The 24,639-nt window shown below is 39.0% G+C and overlaps 1 protein-coding gene across 3 annotated transcripts; it reads right to left on the bottom strand.

Annotated features, from left to right (window-relative positions):
- Positions 1–732: 732 nt before the first annotated feature.
- On the bottom strand, positions 733–17,121 carry PDRG1 (p53 and DNA damage-regulated protein 1). 3 transcript variants are annotated; one of them, XM_051211201.1, is made up of 4 exons: positions 16,989–17,121; positions 14,352–15,116; positions 11,896–12,186; positions 733–2,217 (listed from the first exon to the last, which is right to left on the bottom strand). In XM_051211201.1, exons 2-4 carry the CDS (start codon positions 14,604–14,606, stop codon positions 1,621–1,623), a joined length of 1,143 nt encoding a protein of 380 aa, XP_051071239.1. In that variant the 5' UTR covers positions 14,607–15,116; positions 16,989–17,121; the 3' UTR covers positions 733–1,620. The 3 variants fall into 3 exon arrangements, with proteins under 3 accessions (XP_051071239.1, XP_051071240.1, XP_051071241.1); XM_051211202.1 differs by lacking the exon at positions 733–2,217 and having other exon boundaries at positions 11,336–12,186; positions 14,352–15,942; positions 16,993–17,121; XM_051211203.1 differs by lacking the exons at positions 733–2,217; positions 11,896–12,186 and having other exon boundaries at positions 14,675–17,121.
- Positions 17,122–24,639: the final 7,518 nt, after the last annotated feature.

The raw sequence follows: 24,639 nt of genomic DNA on the forward strand, positions 1-24,639 counted from the left end.
AACTTTGATTTGTTTCTTTTTACTATCTAAATTTATAATAATTTTATTCGCTTATTAATTCAATGGAAAAGCAACTCTCACTAAGTCGCGAAACAGCATAATTTTAATTTGTCACTCAATGGTATATTACAAATATCCTATAACCTTATAGTTATAAGTAATTCATGAATATCGGTTGTTTTTTTATACTATCAAGTCAAACATTGGTATTGATACTGATAGTTGATCACAAAGTTGATTTCGTCCATTTCTAATATTTCCTAGTATTTACTCATTGTGTTAGTGGTTTTTTCATTCATCAGTTTATCACTAAGTTAATTTGTACAGTTTTTTAATGTACAGAGATTATATTGTCAAATGCAATACTATGATTTACTTTATGGAAAATTCCTACGTGACCTATTAACAAAATATATCGTCACTCTCTAATCGTCGTATATGGAGTCAGTATACCTTATCGGACACCCATTTCATTCTGCTTCAGGTTTCTTTGTGACATTCATCGAACAGAACTAAAATGGTTGGCGTTGAGCTACATGGTGATTATCAACCTTGAAGACCAAAAACTTCGAGAAATATATCTGTGGTACTTCTAGGCCAAGTTATTACAGTTTTAAACGGTGAGAATAATCAAAGCTCGACGAACTGATAGCCACCAACTTCTCCATAAAGTTATACTATTTTTTGAAATACTGAAAGCCCGAATTTCTTATACTGAAGGACATAAATAAAAGCTTGGGAGTGATAATAAATGAATATTAAGTATGAAAAATTGAAAGAGGGTATTATTAACCAATTATTGAGTATGAGAAACTAGAATCTGTTACTATAAGTTAATCATAAAAGAGGCTGCATCAGGTGCATCTAACAACAATATTATCAAGGAATTATTCGAATTTATTTTCACTGGGAAAGTAACAGTAACAACTTATCTCAAACGTCATCCGAAGGGTTTTAAGAAACGTTTATTTATCAATATGTGCCTATTTTAACATTTCAGATAATAATACTGACTGGCCAACTATAAAATATAACAAAACATCCCCATACATTCGTATACAACAAACTGAGTCACACTCATATTACGATGATTAGTAGTCCTTGTCTGTTCAGTCTAAATTAATTGGAATTGGTTCTAAAGATTAAAAACGTTAGTCAAACAAAAAAGCTTTCTTAGAAATAATTGAGCTACAATCGAAAGTTCGAAAATTATGCATGACTATGTTTACAAAACATAACAAATAAGAAATCGTATTATTCGGAATTTCTTGACATAATTGGATAATGAGGGGAGCGGATTCAAATAAACCTTCGAAAAACGATTGAAATTATTGGACTGAAGTAGAAAACTTGTGCATCATGAGATGCCCATTAATTATTTCGTCAAACTGATATACGAAATTCGAAAGAAACATAATAGCTTGTGGTTCAAAACAGATTATATTTAAAGTTAATAAGGCATCAAGAAAATATTAACAAAATAGCAAATACTCTTTAGGAACATCTCGAGATATTTCTGTTCAAAATATTAAAAGTACAGTCACTATAAACATTAAAAAATTGCAAAACAAAATGAAAGCCCTTTAATCATGACAGTGATATACTGACTCGGAAACATGTTTATAATACCCGTTTAGTATAGTGGACTGTACTAGTTTCACGAAGCATATTTGCAGCTGTTTCTGGTAGTAAATCTCGCTGGGTTTCCGCTAATAACTCGAAACCAGACATGAATTTTTTTACTGTAGATGATCTTAACAGGGGAGGTAAATACAAAGCATGTAACTGCCAATGTTTATATTTACTTTTTAGATCTCCCAAGGACTCCTCTTTGGAGGAGCACATAGGTGCCTGATACCAACCCATAGAATATGGGAATTGTGTGCTAAATAGATTATCATAACGAACAAGTAAATTCTGCATTACGGAGGCGAGGTCATATTTCTCATCTTCAGTTAATTCGTGTAACCAGAGAATATGACGTTTATGAGGTAAAATCATTGTTTCAAAAGGCCAACATGCCCACCATGGAACAATAACGAGCCAATGAGTTGAACAGATAATTATACGCGAATCCGATGTACAATTATTCATATTCACTTTCTCTTGCATAGCATAATCCAACAGCAAAGGTATACCATTATGTTGCAGAGCATAATTCTGTTGATTTTTATCAAGTCTTAACACTTGCGATGGCATAAAACCACATGCCCAAATCTGTAATAAAAACGAAAAAAGATTAGCAATAAAAATTAGCAATCCAGGAGAGATAGTGATTAACACTAGAAAATATTACTAAGATATATTTTGTGATACTAATTTAAGTGGTTTTCTTTCATCCATACTTAACTGAGTTACAAAATAATTGTGGTCCGAGACCATTTCACGGAAACGTAACGATCCCCAATGTATTAATACTTTCATCATCAGCATTTGTGACTTGGTCAGTCAACCAGATAAGACAGTGCAGACGAAGGCCTCAAAAGTACTGTAATTTTGCTACTCATGAAAATTGAGAACAAAATCGATATTCTGTACAAAAAGCATGAATAGTTTGTTTGTTGACACTCTAACTCTGTATAGGAGCACTAAGGCGCCATAGCAGATGTTAAAGATGCCCAGCTGGATCTTAATTATTTTATTTGAGGAGAGCTACTATTTGAAACCAAAAAGAGAAAACACTAATGTTGTACAAATGATTACGACTTGGAATATAAAGAATACAATCTAAACAGCATGAAACTTGTACAGATTTCAAGTGTTTTACTTTTTACATGTGGATTACACCATCATTATCAAAAGATAAAAGAATGAAGTATTTAGTACAGACAACAATTTTAAAAATTTCATTTACATTTGGACTAAGAAATAATAAGATACACAATAAACATAATGTACTATAACAGACTAGATCAATGAGGATGAGAGTACTATAAGAATGACTCGATTAACTAGACCCCCATGAGGTCGCATAATGATACAAAGAAAAATTTATCACTATGAGTCAAACATCGTTGTTAGCTCAGGAAGTGTCTGCGTATATACTGATCAAGGTCAATGTTCGGAAACTTAAATTTCCTATACCAGAGCCACAGTAAAATAATGAACTTTAGACTAGAATTTAACTCCGCCTGGAGCCCCTCTTAGGCTACTGCCGGTCCCAAGCCCAGATAAAGAAGGAGGGTTTGGCATGGGGTTAGCGACCCCGTCCCGTAGAAAACCAACTCGCTAGAAAACGCTAACTACAAAAAACTATTAAAACCATTAAAACTCAACCCTGGGAGTTAGGTCTCCCATTTAGAAGAGTTATACACAAGGAGTTGCATTGATGCTATCCGAACAAGCACAAAATGCACTTATAGGATGTGAATCTCATGGACCAAGGATCATCAAAGCCTCCTTCAAAACAAAGAAAGAGGGCATTACAATGAATGTCATCCAATGCTATGCGCCTACCAACGACTACAATGAAGACGTTACAGATCAATTCTACGATAGACCAGTCAATCGTCGAAAAGTGCGCAACAAAGGACCCTAACCATTCTGATAAAAGACCTAAATGTCAAGGTTAGAATGGACAACACCGGATACAAAGACATGGGACGACATGGACTAGGAGAACGAAACGAAAATCTTGAGAGATTTGCAAACCTATGTGCCTTCAATAAATTGGTCATAGGCGGCACTATATTCCCACATAAACGCATACACAAAGCCACATGGACTGCACCGGGTCACACTGCACAGAACAAAATCGACCATATCTGCATCAACAAAAAGTTCAGAAGGACGATGGAGGATATGAGAACCAAGAGGTAAGCTGATATAGCATCAGATCATCAATTGCTGGTCGCCAAGATGAAATTGAAACTCAAGAAGCACTGGAAAACAGGGTGGACAACATCACAAAAGTTTAATACGGACTTTCTTCGGAATAGTAACAAACTCAACGAATTCAAGATAGCCCTCAGTAATAGGTTCCAGGCCTTTCACGATCTACTCAATGGAGAGGGAACTACTATGGAGAGCAACTGGAAAGGGATAAAGGAGGCAATCACTTCAACATGTCATGAGGTTCTGGGCCACAATAAGCACCATCACAAGGAATGGATCACTGTTGATACACTGGATATGATTCAAGAAAGGAGGAACAAGAAGGCAGCAATCAATACCAGCCGAACAAGAACAGAGAAAGCCAAGGCACAAGCTGAATACACAGAAGTAAACAAGCAAGTGAAGAGGAGCATTAGAACTGACAAACGTAAATATGTGGAAGATCTAGCAAGGACAGCGGAAAAGCCTGCAAGAGAAGGAAGCATGAGAGAACTGTATGACATAACAAAGAAACTCTATGGAAATCACCGTAAACCGGAGCAAACAGTGAAAAGCAAGGAAGGCAAGGTAATCACCAACATTGAAGAACAACGAAACAGGTGGGTAGAACACTTCAAAGAACTTTTGAATCGACCAGCCCCACTGAACCCACCCAACATCGAAGCAGCACACACGGACCTCCCAATCACTGTTGGTCCACCAGCAATCGAAGAAATCAGCATGGCCATCAGACAAATCAAGGATGGCAAAGCAGCAGGACCAGACAACATTTCAGCAGAGGCACTAAAAACATACGTAGTGGTAATTGCAAGGATACTCCACATTCTCTTCAATAAGATTTGGGATGAGGAACAAGTACCAACAGACTGGAAAGAAGGACTTCTGGTCAAAATACCAAAGAAAGGCGATCTCAGTAACTGTGATAACTACAGCGGCATCACTCTTCTCTCAATGCCGGGAAAAGTCTTCAACAGGGTCAGTCAGTCAGTCAGTAACAACGTAGAAGTTCGTACGTACGTACATCAGTTCGAGTTGCCACACCACATTAGCACAGAGATGCAGTTGTCGATTCAAATCCCGTAGTGCTAGGTGTAGTAAGATTATAAGCTGTAATCAGAAAAATTTGGGTTTGAAGATGTTATTCAAGGACTATAAGCCAGTGAAATAAATTTGGAAAGAGAAAAAAGAAAGGGACATGAAGAATTCAGAAGATTAGAATTTGGGAGAACACAAAGAGTGGATCCACCTGCGCCATTGCAAACGATTTTGAGCCATGTTATTCAGGGTCTCTAACCATCGGTTTCTATCATCTCGTGGTCCCCAACCAGGTAGTCTACACCTACCAACATGACTCAGTCCACTTGTCAGTGACTTCATGGACTTGTGCCATGTTTTGGTTTGGCCGCCTCTAGCTTTCTTCCAACTTACTCCTATACCACTGAACATAGCACGTCGAGGTAGTCGGTCGTTGGGCATACGTAACACGTGTCCCAGCCATCTCAACTGATGAAGTTTCATCACTTCATCAATGGATTTGCCATCCTTACCTAGTACCCGTTTCCTAACAACTGTGTTACTTACTAGGTGGTCCCAGGATATACGGGCAATGTTTCGAAGACACCTATGATCGAATACTAGTAGCCTACGAATATCCTCTACTCTTACCGGCCATGTTTCACTGCCATAAAGTAGGACGGAACGAACTACTGCGCAGTAAACACGTCCTTTGGTTGATAGACGGATATCTCGCCTACGCCATAAATAACGCAAGTTGGCAAAAGCTAGTCGACCCTTCTGTATCCGTGCTGAGATTTCGTCACACACCAGACCACAAGGGCTGATGAGACTTCCAAGATAAGTGAAGCGGTCGACACACTCAACTACTTCACCCCATATCATTAGTTCGGGTGTCAATGCAACCCAATCCTGAAGCAACATTTTGCATTTCGAGGGGGAGAATCGCATCCCGAACATGCTTGCATTGTTGCTCAGAGTGGTCAGAAGACTCCGCATTTTGTCAGCGTCTTCACCAAATAAAACTATGTCATCAGCATATTCTAAGTCAACAAGTGAACCTCCCGGTACAAGTTCAACCCCTGGAAATCTAGACGAGGAAAGTGTTATCTCTAAAAGTACATCGACGACAAAGTTGAACAAGAATGGAGAGAGTGGACAGCCCTGACGAACACCACTTGAGGTAAACAATTCTGATGACAGTTCGCCATGAGCTCTCACCCTACCAGTTGTGTTCGAGTAGAGAGCCTTTATAAGGTTAATGTACTTCTTTGGTACTCCTTTCAGTGACAAACACTGCCATAGAACCTCACGATCAACAGAGTCGAATGCCGCCTTAAGGTCGAGAAATACTACCATTGTGGGGCGTCTGAATGTGTGTCTGTGTTCTAGAACCTGGCGTAGTGTGAATACCTGATCTATACAACCACGTCCAGGTCGAAAACCGGCTTGGTTTTCTCTAATCTGCTCTTCACGAGCTTTAGTTGGGCGTCGAAGTATTATTGAAGCTAATATTTTAGACGCTATATTTGTCAAACTGATTCCTCTGTTATTGTCACAAGATAAATTTTTTCCTTTCTTATAGACTGGCACAATCAGTGATTGAGACCAGTCAGATGGAATTATGTCCAGTTCCCAAATTCTACCTAAGACCTCGGTTAATCTCATTGCTAATACTGGACCACCATCCTTAAAAATCCCAGGAGTAAACCTGTCAGGGCCTGCTGCTCTCCCTCGTTTCAGATTTCTTATGGCTTTTTCAACTTCGTAAAGGGACGGAGGACCTACATTAACTTGCCATTCAGGTTGACTAGAGATCGTGGGAAACCGAAGTGTGGCTGAAGGCAAGTTGAACTGATCCCTAAAGTGTTCTGCCCATCGATCCAATCTCCTGGATTGAGAATGAATAATATGTCCATCTTTCTCTGAGATTGTTTCGCTAACGGTCGGGTTCCTAATTCCGGTTTCCTTAACGAGTCTGAACAATTGTCTGCTATTACCTATTGCCGCTGCCTTTTCCATCTCTCTTGCTTTCGCCACCCACCACTGTTCGCGATCATTGCGTAGGCTTCTTGTCAGCTTGCGCTTAAGCTGACTCCGCTCTTCATTATGTTCAGAGCCAGGTGGAATGAGTTTTCGGGCATCTATCAGTGAGATAGATGCTGCTGAGATCCAGTGTTGCTCCCTAACCTTCTGGTTTACCTTACTAGCAGATATCACTGCTGTTTCCACAGCTTTTCGAATATCATTCCATGCTGCATCGGGGTGGGCATCACATACATGGCTGCCTAACTGTTTTCCTAGTTGTTCCTGAAATATACTCTTAGCTTGACTATCACTAAGTAGGCCCCTAAGAGGTTTCCTTGCAGCGTCTTTCCTACGTCCAGTAAGACGCAAGCAAATACGTGCTCGCACTAGAGCATGACCTGAATCTAAGCATGTGCTCCAGAATGAGCGACAGTCTTCTATCGAGCCCCTCCATCGGTGGCTGATAGCGATGTGATCTATTTGGGTTCAACGTTGGGACGAATTAGGGGGTCGCCATGCTAAAATATGTTTTTCCTTATGCTTAAAGTTAGTATTTGCAAGAAAGAGGCGGTTATCTGAGCATAGCTGCAACAGACGGTCGCCATTATCTGTTCTTTGAGCCACGACACCATAAGATCCACCCAGGTGTCTTTCCCTATCGCTTAGTTTACCTACTTGAGCATTAAAGTCACCAGCCACTATTACTACATCCGAGCGCCTAGCTTTTCGGAGAAGGTCGGAGAGCATTCTGTAAAACTCATCTTTTACATCATCTGAGCTGCAGTCAATGGGAGAATAGGCAGAGACGACGAAAAGGCAACGACGAGTGTCCCTATCTTTCCGGATCCTTACTGTTCCGTTCAGTCGGACAGCGCACAAACGACTGTCTACTGGGATCCACTCTGAGAGCTAGTTCTGCCCTAGGACTCAATGCTATACCTACGCCGGCGAGGCCACGGGAAGCAGAATCAGGGCTTCCAGATACACGAAGCGTAAATCGAGTCGGTTCTTTATTTTGGCATGGTGAGGTCAGATGAATGACGCTACTCGGATCCTGTATGTGCGTTTCGGAGACGCAGCACACATCGATGGCGCGGGATTCTAAAGTCCTAGTTAAGGAAGCCTGCTGTCCTATTTGGCAAAGTGTTCGTACGTTAAAAGCTCCTACGTGTAGTTTAGATCGTGGTTTCAGGAGACCAGGAATAGCGTTCCGCGTACTCGAATCGTTTGCCCTAGCGGTGCGAGGTGATAAAGGGACGTGAGAAGGGTTAGTCATGGAGATAAGAAATTTATTTGGAGGTGTAGGAAGGATTTGAATGTGACCAACTTGGCTTCGTGAGTTGTTACGGGTATGAGGGCTGATATCACTTCCCGGCTGCCCACACCGTGGAAGGGTATTTGTTGAGGGACCTGAAAAGGAAATTGGATTAGTGTTGGTCTTGACGACCTGGGAGCGTGACCGCAGAGCCCAAGGGACAACTGGCTGAGGCCGGTCGCGCACGGCCTTTTCGTGGAAAGTTTTTAATGTGTTAGCTCCGTTCTTCAAAGGGCTTTACCGCCGGAGACGGAAATCCGTGAGGTAAGGTGAGGTGTGACATCTTTAGGGTCGACCTTTTCTAACCCCACCGCTCCTTGTGGGAAGGCAGCATCGCTGCAGATGCTGGTTGTCCGAGGGAAACACCTTACTGCTGTCACACTCCTCTACAGTCAGCAGTACGACTTCGCCCTCAGACTTTGAGTTGCTGCTTTTAGTCTTACAGTTCTCCAATCGACCTGCCTGGCATGGTAGAACCTACAGGAACATATGTTCCAGCCAATATAGCTCGGTTGGGTCATCACGATAGGCAAGCCCGACCACCGTGTCAAGGTAGCAGCTTCGGTCGGGAGCAACAACCTACTGTGGGAGAGAACAAACGAGATCCCAGCGGGAGAAGAAATCAGGAAGAAGCGTTGGAAGTGGATAGGACACACGTTGAGGAAAGCACCCAACTGTGTCATAAGGCAAGCCCTCACTTGGAATCCTCAAGGTCAGAGGGAAAGAAGAAGACCAAAGAACACGTTACGTCGAGAAATCAAGACAGAAATGAGAATGAACAGCCATTGGATAGAACTAGAAAGGAAGGCCCAGGACAGAGTGGGTTGGAGAATGCTGGTCGGCAGCCTATGCTTTGTTGGGAGTAACAGATGTAAGCAAGTATGTAAGTAAAAAAGACTGGAATTTAAGGACCAATACTTTAGAACAGTGCGTATAGAAGTCAATCCATTTAATCTCAACACTTCTATCCTAGGATACTTGCAGTATTTAGTTTGACATGATGTAAAACACTTCTGCAACTTCTGTCAGACTAAAAACTACGTTAGATACATTGCAGCTATGACGTATTTTATATATTATTTGAACTTTAAGAAGTTAACTGACGTGTTGTTTGCAAATGTATCCACAGAACATCTTCTGTCACGTAAAATGTAGGATCAGCTACTATAAGATGACACCGAATTCTCCAAACCAATCAATGAGAAAAACAAGACTGAAATAATAGAAAAGCAATTGATTGAAGTTCTTCAGAAAATGAAAAATGATCAGTCAATCGACGAACATGCCTTTTAGCGGATACAAACAACAGGATCAATAATACCGCGATTATATGGTCTACCTAAAATACACTAATCTGGTCTACCTCTCAGACCAATTCTGGATATGTCCGGATGCCCTTACCACTCTATAACAGAGTGGCTGGCGGATCTCCTAGAACCCGTAAGAAAATGCATTTTTAGACACTCCACATATGATACTTTTGAATTTATAGAACACATAAAGGAGGGAATGTAAATGACAAAATTATGCTATCTCTGCATGTCGAATCACTATTCACTAATGTCCCACTCACAGAGACCATCAATTTTATTTGCAGTTATGTAAATAATAATGTAACTAACATCAGAACACCGTAAATTTATTTGAAAGAACTACTACTACGTTTCACTTGCAATGTACAGTCTACATTCAACGACGTGATTCACAGGAAAAAGGATGGCATAACAATGGGATCCCCTCTTCATCCATTGCTAGCAGACTGCTTCATGGCCAGTCTACAAAACAATCAACTTAAAACGACTATATAAAAGTTCCACTTGTATAAAAGGTACGTAGATGATATCTTTATCATTTGTGACAACAAATATTATTTGAGTCATCTAAAAACATTTATATAATAACTGTCACCCAGCAATAAATTTTACACTTGAGGTTAAAAACAAACAAAATATTAATTTAGACCTCTACTAGATTATTTTTGATGAAACTGGATCTATCTTTTGCAGTATTTGACTCTTAGTAGCTTTTTTAGACAATAAGGCTTTTTGAAGGAAGAAAAAGGATTATCATGTTAAAATTGGTCACACGTAACAATGAAAAGGTGAGAGCTAATACAGTTAACCTATGCCTAGGTTTCATACTTGCTTTAATTTCTAAGATGATACATAACAGGAAATACACAGTGACAACAGCTGGAAAACTTAGTGCGGTTGGGACTGATTGGTGATGATTTAAAAGACAAATAAAATAAACAGGAACCTCCTGATAGACCACAAAGTTAAGAGTTCAAGCTTTACTCAAACTACTGAGTTTTCCGCAGCCATATATAATCCCCTGGTATCACTCAATATGTAGGGGTAATAGGTAAATAAACAAATCTGTATTTGAAGGGGTTTTTGTGGATATTATAGTAATTTTAATAGTTTATATCATGGAGCTAGACCGATAGGTCCTGGGTTTTAATCTCGCGAGGCGGGATCGTGAATGTGCACTGCTGAGGAGTCCAAAACAGGGAGAAACGGCAGTCCAGTGATTCCAGGTTTTCCATGGTGGTCTAGCTTCAATTGACTCATGATCTAAACTATTAAAATTACTATAATATCCACACAAACCCTTTCTCATATTAATCAGCATATGCCCACTGGTGACTGGCTTCAAGAAGTATTTCATGGAGTTCTAGTGAGAAGCGGTGACCAGTGGAGTTCAACCGGGTCTGTTGTGATCTAGATGTTAAGCGTTCGCGCGCGAGACCGATAGGTCCTAGATTCGAATCATCACGGACGCGCACTGCTGAGGAGTCCCAGAATGGGACGAAACAGCCGTCCAATGCATCCGGATTTCCATGGTGCTCCAGCGTCAACTGACTCACGATCTCAACTATTAAAATCTGTATTTTATAATACAACTACCACGTTTTGGGAAACGAACTGACTGGATAGTAATATATGACTATGAATAACATTATATAAATATTTTAAAAAAATATGAGTAACAAATTGTCATCATAAAATGCCAATATTTCTAAATTACAAATCGGGACTTCGATTAGTCGTTTAACTTATACATTACATAAGTAAACTAATTTAAGATCTTAGCTAAGCAAATTACACAGGTCTGTTACAGTCATTGTTATTAATATAATAAGAAACACATATTATGTTGTTTATATAAATACCTATGCCACAGAACTGTTAACAAAGATGAACTACAAGAATGTTGATTACAAGTGTACAATAAGGACAAACAACAGAAATTACTCGTTCTTATAAATAATCAAAACAAATAAAGAAATGTAGTACTTTTTGTGTAGATGAGTATGTTTCTGGTTGACAGTAAAGCCTAATTATTGAATAGAACAGAAGAGAAAAACTAAGTATTTAGTTTCTAGACAAAAACGTTTCTAGGTTATAGTCTTGCCATTACATTATGACAAAAATCACGAATATCAGGAACGGTAATTAGCATCGGTATTAAATGAAGACTACTCACAAAGTAGGGAGGTTAAAAAGATGGACGGAAAGTGCAATTTGGTAAATCAGTCTGGTTAGACAAAGTGAGTCTGTGATATTTGGGGTGGGTTACAGATGAGACTGGCTGTATTAGGAATGATTTAATTAGCTTTAATTAAATTTCAAAGGCGAAAGGAAAACATAGCAGAGCAAGATAATGTTTAAGTGAGAAAGCATTTCGGTGTCATAATTTACCTGGCAATGCGGATGCGTGTTAGACGAACCAACAGCTGCGCCTCGATTCTCAAAAATTTGCAGCCATTGAAATTTTTTCATTTTAAAATATTTTTCAGTAATACGGCACCATTCAGTAATAACTGATAGTATTTCACGCTGTTCCATCAGCGCTAAGGTTTTATTAGAATCTGGATGAAAACAGGTAACTAAACAGTCACCTTGTGCAGGCGCACATGCAAATAATGGATTTTCTTCAACAGATCTGAAGCTCGTTAAACTAACACTTTCACATTCGCAATTTACATTAACCTAAACAATATTAATTCACAATCAACAGAGAATAACAGTAGTAAGATTGGTTAAAGAACTAATTGAATTTAATGCAAATGAGTAACCAACAGCAAAGTTATGTAGTGGGCTTGAAGCTACGTTGATTGTTTAAAGCTTTGAAGCACTAACCAGTTATTAAGTGAGTGAAGAGATGTTTAAACCTGTGATTCAATGACTGCTAATCAATTGCATAGATCAATGTGCCAATGTCGCAGTACATAGAAGTAGTATAGCATCACTTATCAGTCGAGTAATTGTCTGATGACGTGTAATTATTAAGTCTAACAACGAGATCTTACAGATTATAGAATGACTGACCTATAAACTGATTTCCTTCAGTCGCATATGGTAACCTATTATGTTTCTTGTGTGTAATATCATGCAAAGAAGCATGTCATTTAATTGCATAAAAAACTTTTCTCTTGGGTTGTGGTCCTATTTTTGATCTCAGATTATTTTGAGGCATGCGTTATAATACATTTTCGCAAGCAGCCATCACAGACACATCGTATCATTGCACGTCATCAATCATATAATCACTTCGCTTAAAAACATCAGTGTCATTGAGACTTTAGTGGATAATTATTCAGTTAGGTCAATAACATTTATTCATTTACTTATTTATTTATTTAAACATAAATATTGGTACAAGGAGGCGCCAAATACACATACGCCACACATCTCATTTGATATGTGTGAGGGCTGTGATACTACCCGTGTGCCCAAACCGAAGCAAGTGGTTTTCTTAGGGGGCCACACATGGAGCCTTCGACCTAAGGGTCTAATCCACAAGGCAGTGGAGCAACGTCAGGAGATGCAGTCCCATGGTAGCCGGTGACCAATGATTGGTTCATACACCATTTGCTCCCTCGGAATACTGGAGCCCATGTGCACCACTGGTTTGGAATCAGGGGTTTCCAACTCCCTTAGGTGGATCCTCCAATAAAATGTATGAAAGCAATAAAATAGCGCATTCTGGAAACTCCAAGAATGGACCTAGTTTTATAATTAGTTCTTCGAAAAGACTGGACATGAGCCACGTGTATCTGCTTGAAAATATTCGGAATTGAAATGTAGTTTATTGGATCACTAAATTCCAAACAAGCTTTTTAAAATCCATGTAGCCAGGTTTAAAATTAAGGTGATGAAATTAAACTGATAATAACCTAAAGTATTTAACCCTCGTGGGGATGCCAAATGTACTGTATAAATGGTATAATCTTGCCTTTTGATCATATTCGAATACCGCACAGAAATAGAACACAAAAAGTACGTTTCATCCTTCTTAATTTAATCTACAATGGTTTGAATTATCCTGCTATTGATGTTTTCACTGAAATTCGATCAGTCTAAATCGGCATATGCGTATCCTGTGCAAACTGTCACTACATAGCATTATGACACAATTTTATATAAAAAGATGGAATGTAGTAAGCACTGGGTTCGAGCCCCGGAGTGAGTGTCAGTATTAGGATGTAAGTGCATTCAGCTGATGAGTCCAAATTAGGACAAAATGCAAGTCCTGGATTCCACTGCTAACCACATTTCATTAATTTCATATAAACTTATGTCATAATGACTATATCGGGGAGATACGTACAGGATGCACGCATGACAATCAAGACAGATGAAATCTCAGCCAAAATATAAACTACATTCAATCCTGTTTGGTCACCACGAAGGAAACATATCGCGGGTCACTTTCTTATTAAGACATAAGTTCAAAGTTGGAGTGTTATTCATAACACTTCCAATATGTCTCATTTTACTTACTTTAGTAACAGCTTCTTTATGTTAAAATTGTTATTATCATCGACGTTGTGTCAGTTTGGCTGTTCGGTCTAGTAGTTAGGCAATTAGAACCGATGCATTATAGTACCATTTCCACGTATATTTGATGTGCCCATTTATTGACGTTAACTTGGTTACCTACCATTCTTAAGACTAATCAGTGTTTCTTTATGGTAGGAAGCACTATTAGTCTACCTTATACAAACACTTAATTGTTTGTAGGATCAGCATCCAAGGGTTTTTTAGTATGAGAAAAACTATACCTGGTGACTAATTAATCATCTACCCTTAGAATTTCTAAACTCTCTAGAATAAATAATCCTGTCAATGTCCGATAGAGATGAAACACTTACCAAAGCAGGAAAGTCATTGTGAAATGTGTAAACAGATTGATAATTAGGTGTGATTAAGCCACTTGCACGAACGGACCCGGGTAATAATGGATTTTTGGTACATTTTACAGAAACGTCAGTTACTTCTGTGGGTTTATGATTATCAGATTCCATTTGTCCTCCCCAAGGACGTTGAATTCGATGTGGAGAAACAATAATCCATTCATCTAATAGTGGGTTATAACGTCTATGACCAGAAGTTATTAGATTAGTCATCTGAAATTGAGTGAACAATAGGTTAACAGAGGCTAGTTTACCACTCAAAGCAAAAAAATGAAGAAAAATGAAGCAGAAAGATATACACTTTTATTTTGATTTGTACACATGTTAAGTATCATGTTTTTTTTTTAATTTTTTAGTGGCAACAAGTCAAATCCTTTGAGGGGTTCTTTACCTTCAAGTTCATGTAACCAATTAATATCTTCCCTTAATTGGTGATTTAATTTCTGGATTTCAGAATCATAAACTTTAATATCCTCCTCAATTGCTTTCCTTAATCCAACAGATGGAAACAGAAAGAACTGGTCAGATAAGCACGCCCACTGTTTATTTTCTGAATCCAATTGCATTAGCTTTCGCACAGCTTCACGTGATTTTTGCCGATTCCTGTCGTAAACTATGCATTCTTGTTGCTTAGCTAATACCATTTCACCAGCTTCTTCTATTTCTTCTAAATGCTTGATCACTTTATTCTGAACTGAAAGATCCATTTCTATTATAACTGTCCTACAATAAAGTAAAATTAATCAGTCAATCACAACGTACACCCGGAACGTATGTACATCAACCAGTAATTTCAAAGGACTAAAGCTTTCTGTCTAATACTATAGAGACCGGCAGAACCATTAATTTAAAGCAGAAGACCATTCACCGTGAGCTAAACCAATTGCACAGAAACTGATTTCCAACGTAGTTCTCACTTTACTACACCAACTACATTGATAGATTATGATTCCTATGCATTGCACTGATCAGGTCAATCGCCACTAGGACTTTTGATTTATGCGTGTAACATCCAAAGCCTATTTAAATGGCTTTATGCTGCACTAAGGGTGGCTTCGTCATCATTCTTTTTCGAGACCTTAGCCCGAAAACTTACAATTTTGAGGTCCCTTTCGCCAGTGTCTAACCCAAGTTTTAGTTCTTTTCCGGCTCCTCGTCTTTTGACGCGGTCTGCGCGGGGAAAGTCCTTACGGACAAAAACTCCTGACCCCTTTAGTTTATGTCCATCCTGTAGTATTAAGTACCGTTCAATGGGAGATTTGAATACTACTTTGAGAGGCCTGGTTTGAATCTGTTACCTAGTCTATACATCTTTAGCAAGGTGATTACGGAGATATCCTGAGGCATTAGTTGATTTAGCAGCTGTTTTATCAACCCAATGTCATGCTCATGCGCAACCATATATACTAAAACGTTTAAAGGCCGCAGGCATTAGACTCATGCAAACCTCTTGGTACCATCATTGGCATTCATTGCACTGTATGCCGCTCCCAACGGAGTATCGAGAACCTGGACGTTGGCAACTGCTTTTCTTGCACTGTCCAACCACCTAACAAGGGTTTTCAAAAACAAACTAGATACAATAATACCCAGAAACAAAAGAAATTGATGACCAAAAATAGTGAACACTGCAAATGGTTAGAACCAAAAGTTTTAGCAAATACAATAGAAACAAAGTACTCAAAAGTACCGACAACAAGTTACTTTAGGAAGAACGATAATCTTAAAGAATACTTTAACTGAAATAAATTCAATTCAAGTGTAAACAGTAGTTTTTATACATAATAAACGATCAAAACAGTAAAATTTACTCGAAGAGGAAATATATCACTGTCCTCTTTACATAGAGCTATTTGCAAGCGGTTATAGAATATTTAGACAAGGAATATCCTAGGTAGTACCGAAAGTACGAGGCAATATACAATTTATTAGTGATTCGGATTGGAAGCCTGACCTTGCTCATCATTAAAGAAACTGGCTTTATAACTGTTGAAGATTTGTTCACAATAATCTCCTATCTCTTTACTTGCCTGTTGTGAGTGTACGTTTTCTACAATACAACCAAACTGTACTCATCTTGCATGTCGAAATTTGTTAAGCGCCTTCTGAAGGTCATGCGAAACGAGTAGGGTTTGTTACCATCTGCCGTCTAAACCATTCACATATATCGACCATAAGCTCAGGAAACTGTAAGCTTGACCACAAGCATTGGACATTTTCTTGCTCACACAAGTAAGCAGTCCCTAGAACTTCATGCCAATGTATTTACTGATATTAAGTTATTTTCGGAATTTAATACGATCTTCAACTTAATGCGTATAACGGCAGCTTCTCAATGGACAATTGCTCAAGAACCAAACGCAATGTTTGCACTTGAGAAGAAAGATGACATGCTCAAAATTGCTTATTTGACATTTTTAGGCTTTCAGACGCAACTAGACTACCTAATTATGCTTCCGTTTGGGCATCTGGGCAAAATCCCAACCCTCACAAAAGCATTTGATTTCTGCGGAGCATCTATATTTGGTGTTCCCTTGTACCAATTTTTCTGTGTTTGAAAAAATAAATAAAATAACCCAATTATTCAGAAACTACCAACTCTTGTAGGCCAATACACACTCAACAAACCATGAGTACTCTGAATACGAAATGCCCGCCTTGATTAGTGCCACTCAAGGTGATGGAGGTAGATTTGACCTGGGTTCAGCTTTTCATCAGGAGGGTCAGGACGTCAAGCCACTGATTTTCGCGCACACGTTGCATACTGTAGAGGGTATTCGATGTCATTATTTATCAGCTGTTAACAGCATTTTTCTCATCACACGTCAATTTTTCTAATGCTTATGCTTGTTACACAGCTTTTATTCCAGTGTATTAGTAGTTTGGACGTGTGATTCCTTGTGTGTGAGGCATTTTCTTCTTCACGACCAGTGGAGTATAAAGTGCAGAAATCGAACAGGTCTTGAAAATACTTTTCGAAAGTTTTCTGTGTGAAAACCTCTCCACTTATACACTGTTGTAACCTGTTCTCCTTGATTCCTTCGGATGTATATCTCGCTGATCATTTGATCCTGTCTAAGATGATATTACTCATGTGTTATTGAAGACACTTGTGCGCTATCCGACTACACGGCACAGTAAGAATTCAAGAAGACAGAAACACTGGGTGACCCCACTAAGAAATCCCATAGCCTGAGAGAAAGTGAAGTTAACCCTGACTTTAAAATGTCGATTTCTTAGATTTCAAATGAGCCAGTAAACTAAAGGTGATTTGATACCTAATCGTTTGAGCTTATTGATAAGATATATATGGTTGACCCTATCGAAATATTTTGAGAAGTCAAGGTAAACGACCTCAACCTTCTCTTTGTGATCAAGAATGGTTGTCCATCCGTCCACTGCAGTCAGCAACTTGACTATACAAGAATGACCCTTTCTGAAACCGTGCTGTTGAGGTGAAAAAGTTTGAGGATAATAAATAGTCGCGTATACCGTCTCATGACGGGGTCTCCATAATTTGTGAGGGTGTAAAGAGAAGTGCCACAGGTTGGTAGCTTGAAGGTTCACTGCATCGATCTCCTCTGAAACGTGGTGTGGTGTGTGCCTGCTTCAAAATTTCTCATAGTGTACCTTGGCTTAGAGATTGTAAGAACACCATGCTAAGCGGCGTTGTCAGAATTGAAGCTTCTTCCCTCGGTATAGCAGAATGAACCATATCTGAACCAGGATAAATGTCTTTTCTCGGAAGCCGCTGTTTCCGGTACACCAAGTCAGCGCTCAGGTTCACTTCGGAGACTCCAGTGCAGTTGCAGATGGAGCTTTCATCAACTTAGTTAATGTGAGCCGGTTGAACTGTCCGAGAGTATTGTTCAGCCAGAAGGTTAGCGGCGTTACCGTCGTTGTTGGTCGGACCATTAGGACTTAGTAGTTGGGGAACTCCAGTTTTGGCTTGTAGAAAAGAAGCTGCATAACGGAATAAGCTTTTCGGATTGGAGACAAATTTATCGATGAGCTTTATCTGGTACTGAAGCCTGTTTTCTCTCATTGCATTTGTGCATATGTTTCTTATATGTTTGCGTTGCATGTATGCGCTGTTGTTACCAGTTCGTTTGTATTTCACCCAGCAGTGCCTTTATCGGCCTAGCAAACGGACAGTGCGGTTCTTGATAACTGTAGGTTGCTTGTAGAATTTTGGGACCATTTGAGGAACATACAGTATTATAGCACATGAGATCGTGTGCAGTAAGAAATCTCACTGGACATCCACATCAAATTGAGGATAAATTTCCCAACCAACCTGTTGTAGATTTTCTTGTAAAGCTGACACATTCAACAGTCTGAAATTCCAGAGCCTGTTGTTGTTGGGATGTCTTAGCTCAGTTTTACTGATAAAACTGAAGGCTATGACGGCATGATCGCTTTACCCCAGGCGAGCCAGGATTGAGAGTGTTAGGGATGCAGAGGAATATACCAATAATTATCATGTTAAGTCCAACGGTGTCCTTGGACTTTAAATGGACATTTCCTATTGGTCGATATTTGTTCACTTGTTAAATATTGTACAAAATGTTGTTTCCTATTTTATGGTACGATGTGGTATGCTTGATTGGTATATAAGCAGAGTGTGTTTGAAATATAACGATTCATATCTCAGAGGTTGTGACTTGTGTTCTGGATTCAACTGGCTGGGCTAGACAGGGAGGCGGGACCAATCAGGACTCTAGGTCGTTCGTACGTGTTTGCGTGCCACCGAACCGATCAATAAAACGCTGCGCATCTAACCTGCAAACCACCTGTTACAACAGAGAGGTTGTCAACTGGAAATTCTTCGTTTGTAAATGCCCAGTCTCAACGCGACAGCTCTGACTGTTTCTCCAACGGGTTGCCCACTTCACATTCTCCAATAATCCCAGATCCTCAATGAGGTTGGAGAATCCAGCTTCAGTACACTTTTCATCTCCAATGTACGTATGTTCCGCGAAATTGACTTTAGTTAGATGGAAGTCCCTAAAATCAAGACATGGGTGAATCCGAGACGAGTAGAGCGGAATAATCCTTCCAGCAGACGATTGTCGTACTCAATGTCAGCAGTGGGCTTCCTGTCGATGACTCCAACTAGACACCTCGAGGTGGTAGACAATCATACTGAGCACCATGCAGATTCGTCAAGATTGATAAACTCTTGGTTGTGCACTTGACGTTCCTCCAAGCAGAATCGTAAGTATAATTCCTGATTTTCTGTCATTGCCAAACAAAGACACCCCAGGTATTGCTAGCTCCTGGTCCGTAAACTGAGAAGATATCCAAGTTTCAGATATGCCTATCAGATGAGCATTATTACCGTTGCTGAGTTCACGTAGCTCATCCATCTTATTCGGTAAACTCGCGGCGTTCATGTATAAGCAGTTTATGCTTTCAATTTGAAACGCGTGAGCTTCCCTTCCTGTTTGTCTGTATAAGTCTCACGTGAATTGACAGGTAGCTTTACTATACAATGTTTTCCGAGTTGATAACTCCTGTCCTCTACATGGTTTCTGTGATCGAGGCAGAACACAAGTGGAATGATCAGCTCCAAATTGCCTTAGTGCTTGATCCTGGCATCATGTGGCCTATCCGGATGCATATGGATTCCAGATGACAACCGACATCTGTGGCCACGAAATGCTTCCGGAATTGCAGCCGTCAATCGGAGGATTGGAAGGTTATCTTCATCAGCCGGAGTCCCGAATCTCCGTTCTCCTTGACTAGTCTCACCACTTGTTGAGTCAATATGATTTTGAACTTCAGGGACTGCTTGATGAATTTCCATTCCCTTATATCAGAGTTTGTGTGATTAGGGTCCGTCTCTACAGGTGCACCTTGCACAATGATATTTCTTCCGCAAAAGAGCTTCTCGCGAGATTTATCAGAGATTGAGCTCAGAATACGGTTTGTCAGGCAGTATTCTTACGTCTACATCTGGTTTCAGTAAGTGGCTGGCCAGTAGGATTTTCGTGGCTGTAGGTAACCCTCGTAGCACAGTCACAGTGGAGCGTGTGGTTCTCTGTTCAGACAAATAAAGCTTTTCAACATTCAATATAAGATAATAGGAAATATAATGCCTATATAAAGAAAGTGAACGAATACTTGAACACTATTGTTTTGATATACACTTACATGTTTGAAGTCAACTCTTAACCAGTCGACCTATGCTGTTACAGGACAATACTTACTGAGATTAACGATTAAAGCGAGATGGTAATCAACATAATCTTTGAGTGCAATTTTTAGTTATTTTTCAAAATTATTTTGTAACATTCTACTTTCGTTTCTATCACAAACTCGCACTAAAATATCTGAGAAAAAAACAGTTCGGTACGAAACCGGTTGTTGACTGTACTTTTAAAGGCTGGTGATGCAAATAAGTTGAAGATTTTGGTCGTCCATTTTATTCTCAAGTAACGTGTCTTAGATCCCATAAATAATTTGTGGCAGGAGATCATGTCATCATGATCCGTTTCGAGAATTATTATGTCCAGCGTCTTTTGGTGATACTAAACGACCAGGAGATTACTGGGTCACCTTTTGTAGTACAATCCACCTAAACCTGATTGATCGATCAGATGAAAACAACAGCCTACCGTTCAATCTCAGAAGCAGATATTTTGGTAGAAAATGTCACCAAGCCTTTTTATGATAATTATGAGTATTTGAGTTATAATACAAACTAGGAGTTCCAGAGATAACGCAATTTGATCAAGAATAACTACATAAGCACAAACGAATGCACTGTATTCGGAATTCGAAATCAAACATTCAACAAGTACAAAGGAATCCTTATTTCATACAATCACCACATCCGCTACAGCTTGAATTGGAGTCTAGGTGTTATACGTCCTCTTCTTAAGTTCATCCTGTGTCTGTCCGACAGTGTACTGGATAAAGACTCCTTATTGTCTAGAATGTACTCATGAGTATTAGAATTAACAATCGAAATTGGACCAGACTCACCTGGTTCCTGGAATCGCATTTGATCAACGTGTCGGTTGTGTAGACTTAAGTCATTGATATCTAGAATTCGTACTATACATTTCCCAACATTCACCACAATCCCCGTGGCTGGTCAAAGATCATTTCCACGATAATATGTAACTTCCGCAGACTCCAAACACCTTATATTCGAACGAAGAATCCTTCCTTTTATTAGCTTGATGTGGTCTCCCTCGCTACAGAATGTTTAGCATTCCTCTATTGCAGTAGACATATATCTCCTTCTTTCTCCAGTTCATTAAAGTAGCAATGAAGTAGCAATGGAATTAATAGCAGTTTCCGATTTCCTGATAAGATTTTCTGCCTGGCCATCAGAAAAATGAAGCCTGGGAGCAGTGAACAAATGTCTGCGCTCTATACCATTCAACCAGTTAGTGACTGCATCCGCAGCGAAACGAGAGTCATTATCCGTCACTAACACCATAGGTAATTCTTTGTCGACTAAACACCTTTCTCAATGCTTGGATTGTGAGGTCAGAATTTGTTGAAGTTGTGATAAACTTCAGGCCACTCAGAAACAGAATCAATGATTACGAGTGCATAGTATTGGCCGAGAAATGGACCACAATAGTCTGGGTGAATTTTCCGCCAGGCCTCAGATGATGCTGTCCATGGACTTAATTTCGAACGCTGATTTCTGGACTTATGATATTTTTCACAATTGTTTGCTACACGACATGTATCTGAATTTATCTCTGACCACCAACATGATTGTCCAGAAATGTATTCATCGTGTTGAATTTGTTTGGCACTTCTGTACTGAACCGTGTAGTCATGGACACTCAAAGCAATACTCCATCGTTGAACCATAGCATCCGAGCAACATGCTAAGGGTTTTTCGGGATGATAAATAAACGTTAAAGACTCATGGTCAGTAACAATAGTGGATTTCATTCCGAATAAATATTTATGGACTCTTTTAACAGCCCAAAACACAGACAATGCTTCTCGCTGAGTTTGTTAATAACCTTGTTCAGTAACAGTAAGTTTACGCGAAATACAAATAACCAGTCTACCTTCCTGCTACAAAACTGCACCAACACCCATAGGTGATGCATCAATAATAAGTGTGGAATATACACTGGGGGAGTAAGTTCGAAGAACAGCATCACTTTGAAGAAACTTTAGTAGACTTCATAAGCATGACTTTTGTTCCTCATCCCATTTGAAGCAATTGGATGTCAAAATATTAAATAAACAATTGGCACGAAAAGAAAAATGTGAAAAAGACGGGAATAGTTTTGATAAGCACTCATTAGTGAACGTAGTTCTGTAAAAGGTTTTACAGACAGTGCTAGTCGTTTCATATCTGGTCTAGAAGCATTACCACCAACTAAGTATTCAAGACATTTGAAACTAGATACACAAAATAAACACTGATTTGGATTCACTACAATATTCTTCTCAATTAAACGACGTAATAAAGCAATAAGTCTCTGGTCACGAACTACCTTATCAGAACCATGAACAATGAAATCATCTTGATGAACTTCAACAACTTCAAGATCACTGACTACCTTATTCATAACTTCCTGAAATATGGCTGGAGAACAACTTAGATTAAATGGAAGTGAGTTGTATTTAAACAGACCAAAAGGAGTGTTAATTGTGGCCAAAATAGATGGAGATTGATCTAAACGGATTTGAAGATAAGCATCTTTTAATCCAACTTTCCAGAACACTTTAGAATCATGAAGTCGACTTACAATATGTTCAGCCTCCACCGTCGTGCATGTTTGTTTCACCAAACAAGAGTTCAGTGTTAATCTATAGTCACCACATATTCTAGGGCTACTACCGTACGAATTCAACGGCGTAACAATAGGAGTACCCCATACTGAAGACTGAATAGATTCAATTATATCTTTCACACACAAATCGGTCACCGTTTTGTGTACTGTTTCTCGAAGACCATAAAGAATTATTCGTCTCTTAAGAAAGACTGGTTCACCCTGTACTTGGCGTTTTATGGACTGAATTTTAATACCTCCACTGCACCTAGCACACGCAGCTATCAAATCTTTAAATAAAACATCGGAATTGTCTTAGGAAACTAGTAAAGACAACTCCACATTAATTCCTTTCAAATTTTTTAAATCCAGTATTGACAGTCCTGTTTCACTGACTAAAAATTCACAAGACATGTATGAAGAATTATAGTCTATTATTATCAATTCATAGCATCCTCGAATTGGAAGTTTGAAGAGGAACATTACTTTTCAAAACGGTAGACAAAGATAAATGATCATTAGGAACAGCCGAATTACTGGGATCTAAATGACAAGATTCAGTACCACTTGAGGCAAAATGAACAACAGCTTTGTATACTGACTGAATGTGTCCTATCTTACCACATTTAAAACATTTAGCATAACGAAATGCACATGAATTACGAAAATGAAATTTGCCACAGAATAAACATGTAACAAACTTGATCTCACCTTCGTTGTTTGCTTTGTAATTCCTTGTTGAAACACCCTTCATATTTATACGAGAATAGGAATCACTATTAAACGAACGCAAGTCTGATCGACTCTGAGATCGTATTACATCATGACGACTGAGTAAAGCATTAGGAATATTAACCGACTGGATATGATGTTCATTCACTGCTTCGTAGTTAAGACACGCAGTTCTAGCATCTTGAAAGGAACAGTCTGGCATTAATAACAGCTCTCTATCCAGACCCGGTATGTTAATTCCTGCAATTAATCGATCCCTCAGTTGCACATGAAGTTGATTATTTAAATTACATTTGGCAGCTTGTTTCTGCAATTCAAAGATGAATTCCCTAACCCTTGGGTTATTATGACGAATCTGTGATGGACCAAAAAGTATATGAACCAAAAACATCAATAAAGTTATTACGTCCAAAAGTTAATGTAGCAATAAACAACGCATAAGATAAAAACACAAATAAAACTTTAGGGACGTTACTTAAATCAGCAGGTTGGCGCGTGTCTTGTTGATTTTGGTACCAGAATCCACAATTATAGGTAAATAATAATTCCATTGAGACGATATGGCTCCAGTAGTATATCCGAACGTAGAATGTAATGTAAATGTTACACCAGTCTATAAATATAGATGATAGGTAATTAATCGTTCCGTTATCATATCCACAAACATGATAGAACGAGAGACGTATGTATAAAAGTGTATTTAATTATGAGCAGTTAACAATGTCACGTTATGTGGGATTCAAAAACACAAGGAA

The sequence above is a fragment of the Schistosoma haematobium genome, chromosome ZW (genome assembly GCF_000699445.3).
Source record: "Schistosoma haematobium chromosome ZW, whole genome shotgun sequence".
NCBI classification, from domain to species: domain Eukaryota; kingdom Metazoa; phylum Platyhelminthes; class Trematoda; order Strigeidida; family Schistosomatidae; genus Schistosoma; species Schistosoma haematobium.

Coding starts and splice junctions, on each gene's coding strand:
- PDRG1 (XM_051211201.1), bottom strand. CDS start 14,606: ATGACTAATCTAATAACTTCTGGTCATAGACGTTATAACCCACTATTA. Junction 12,187..14,351: donor ACAATGACTTTCCTGCTTTG/GTAAGTGTTTCA, acceptor AATATTGTTTAG/GTTAATGTAAATTGCGAATG. Junction 2,218..11,895: donor ACACGCATCCGCATTGCCAG/GTAAATTATGAC, acceptor TTTTTATTACAG/ATTTGGGCATGTGGTTTTAT.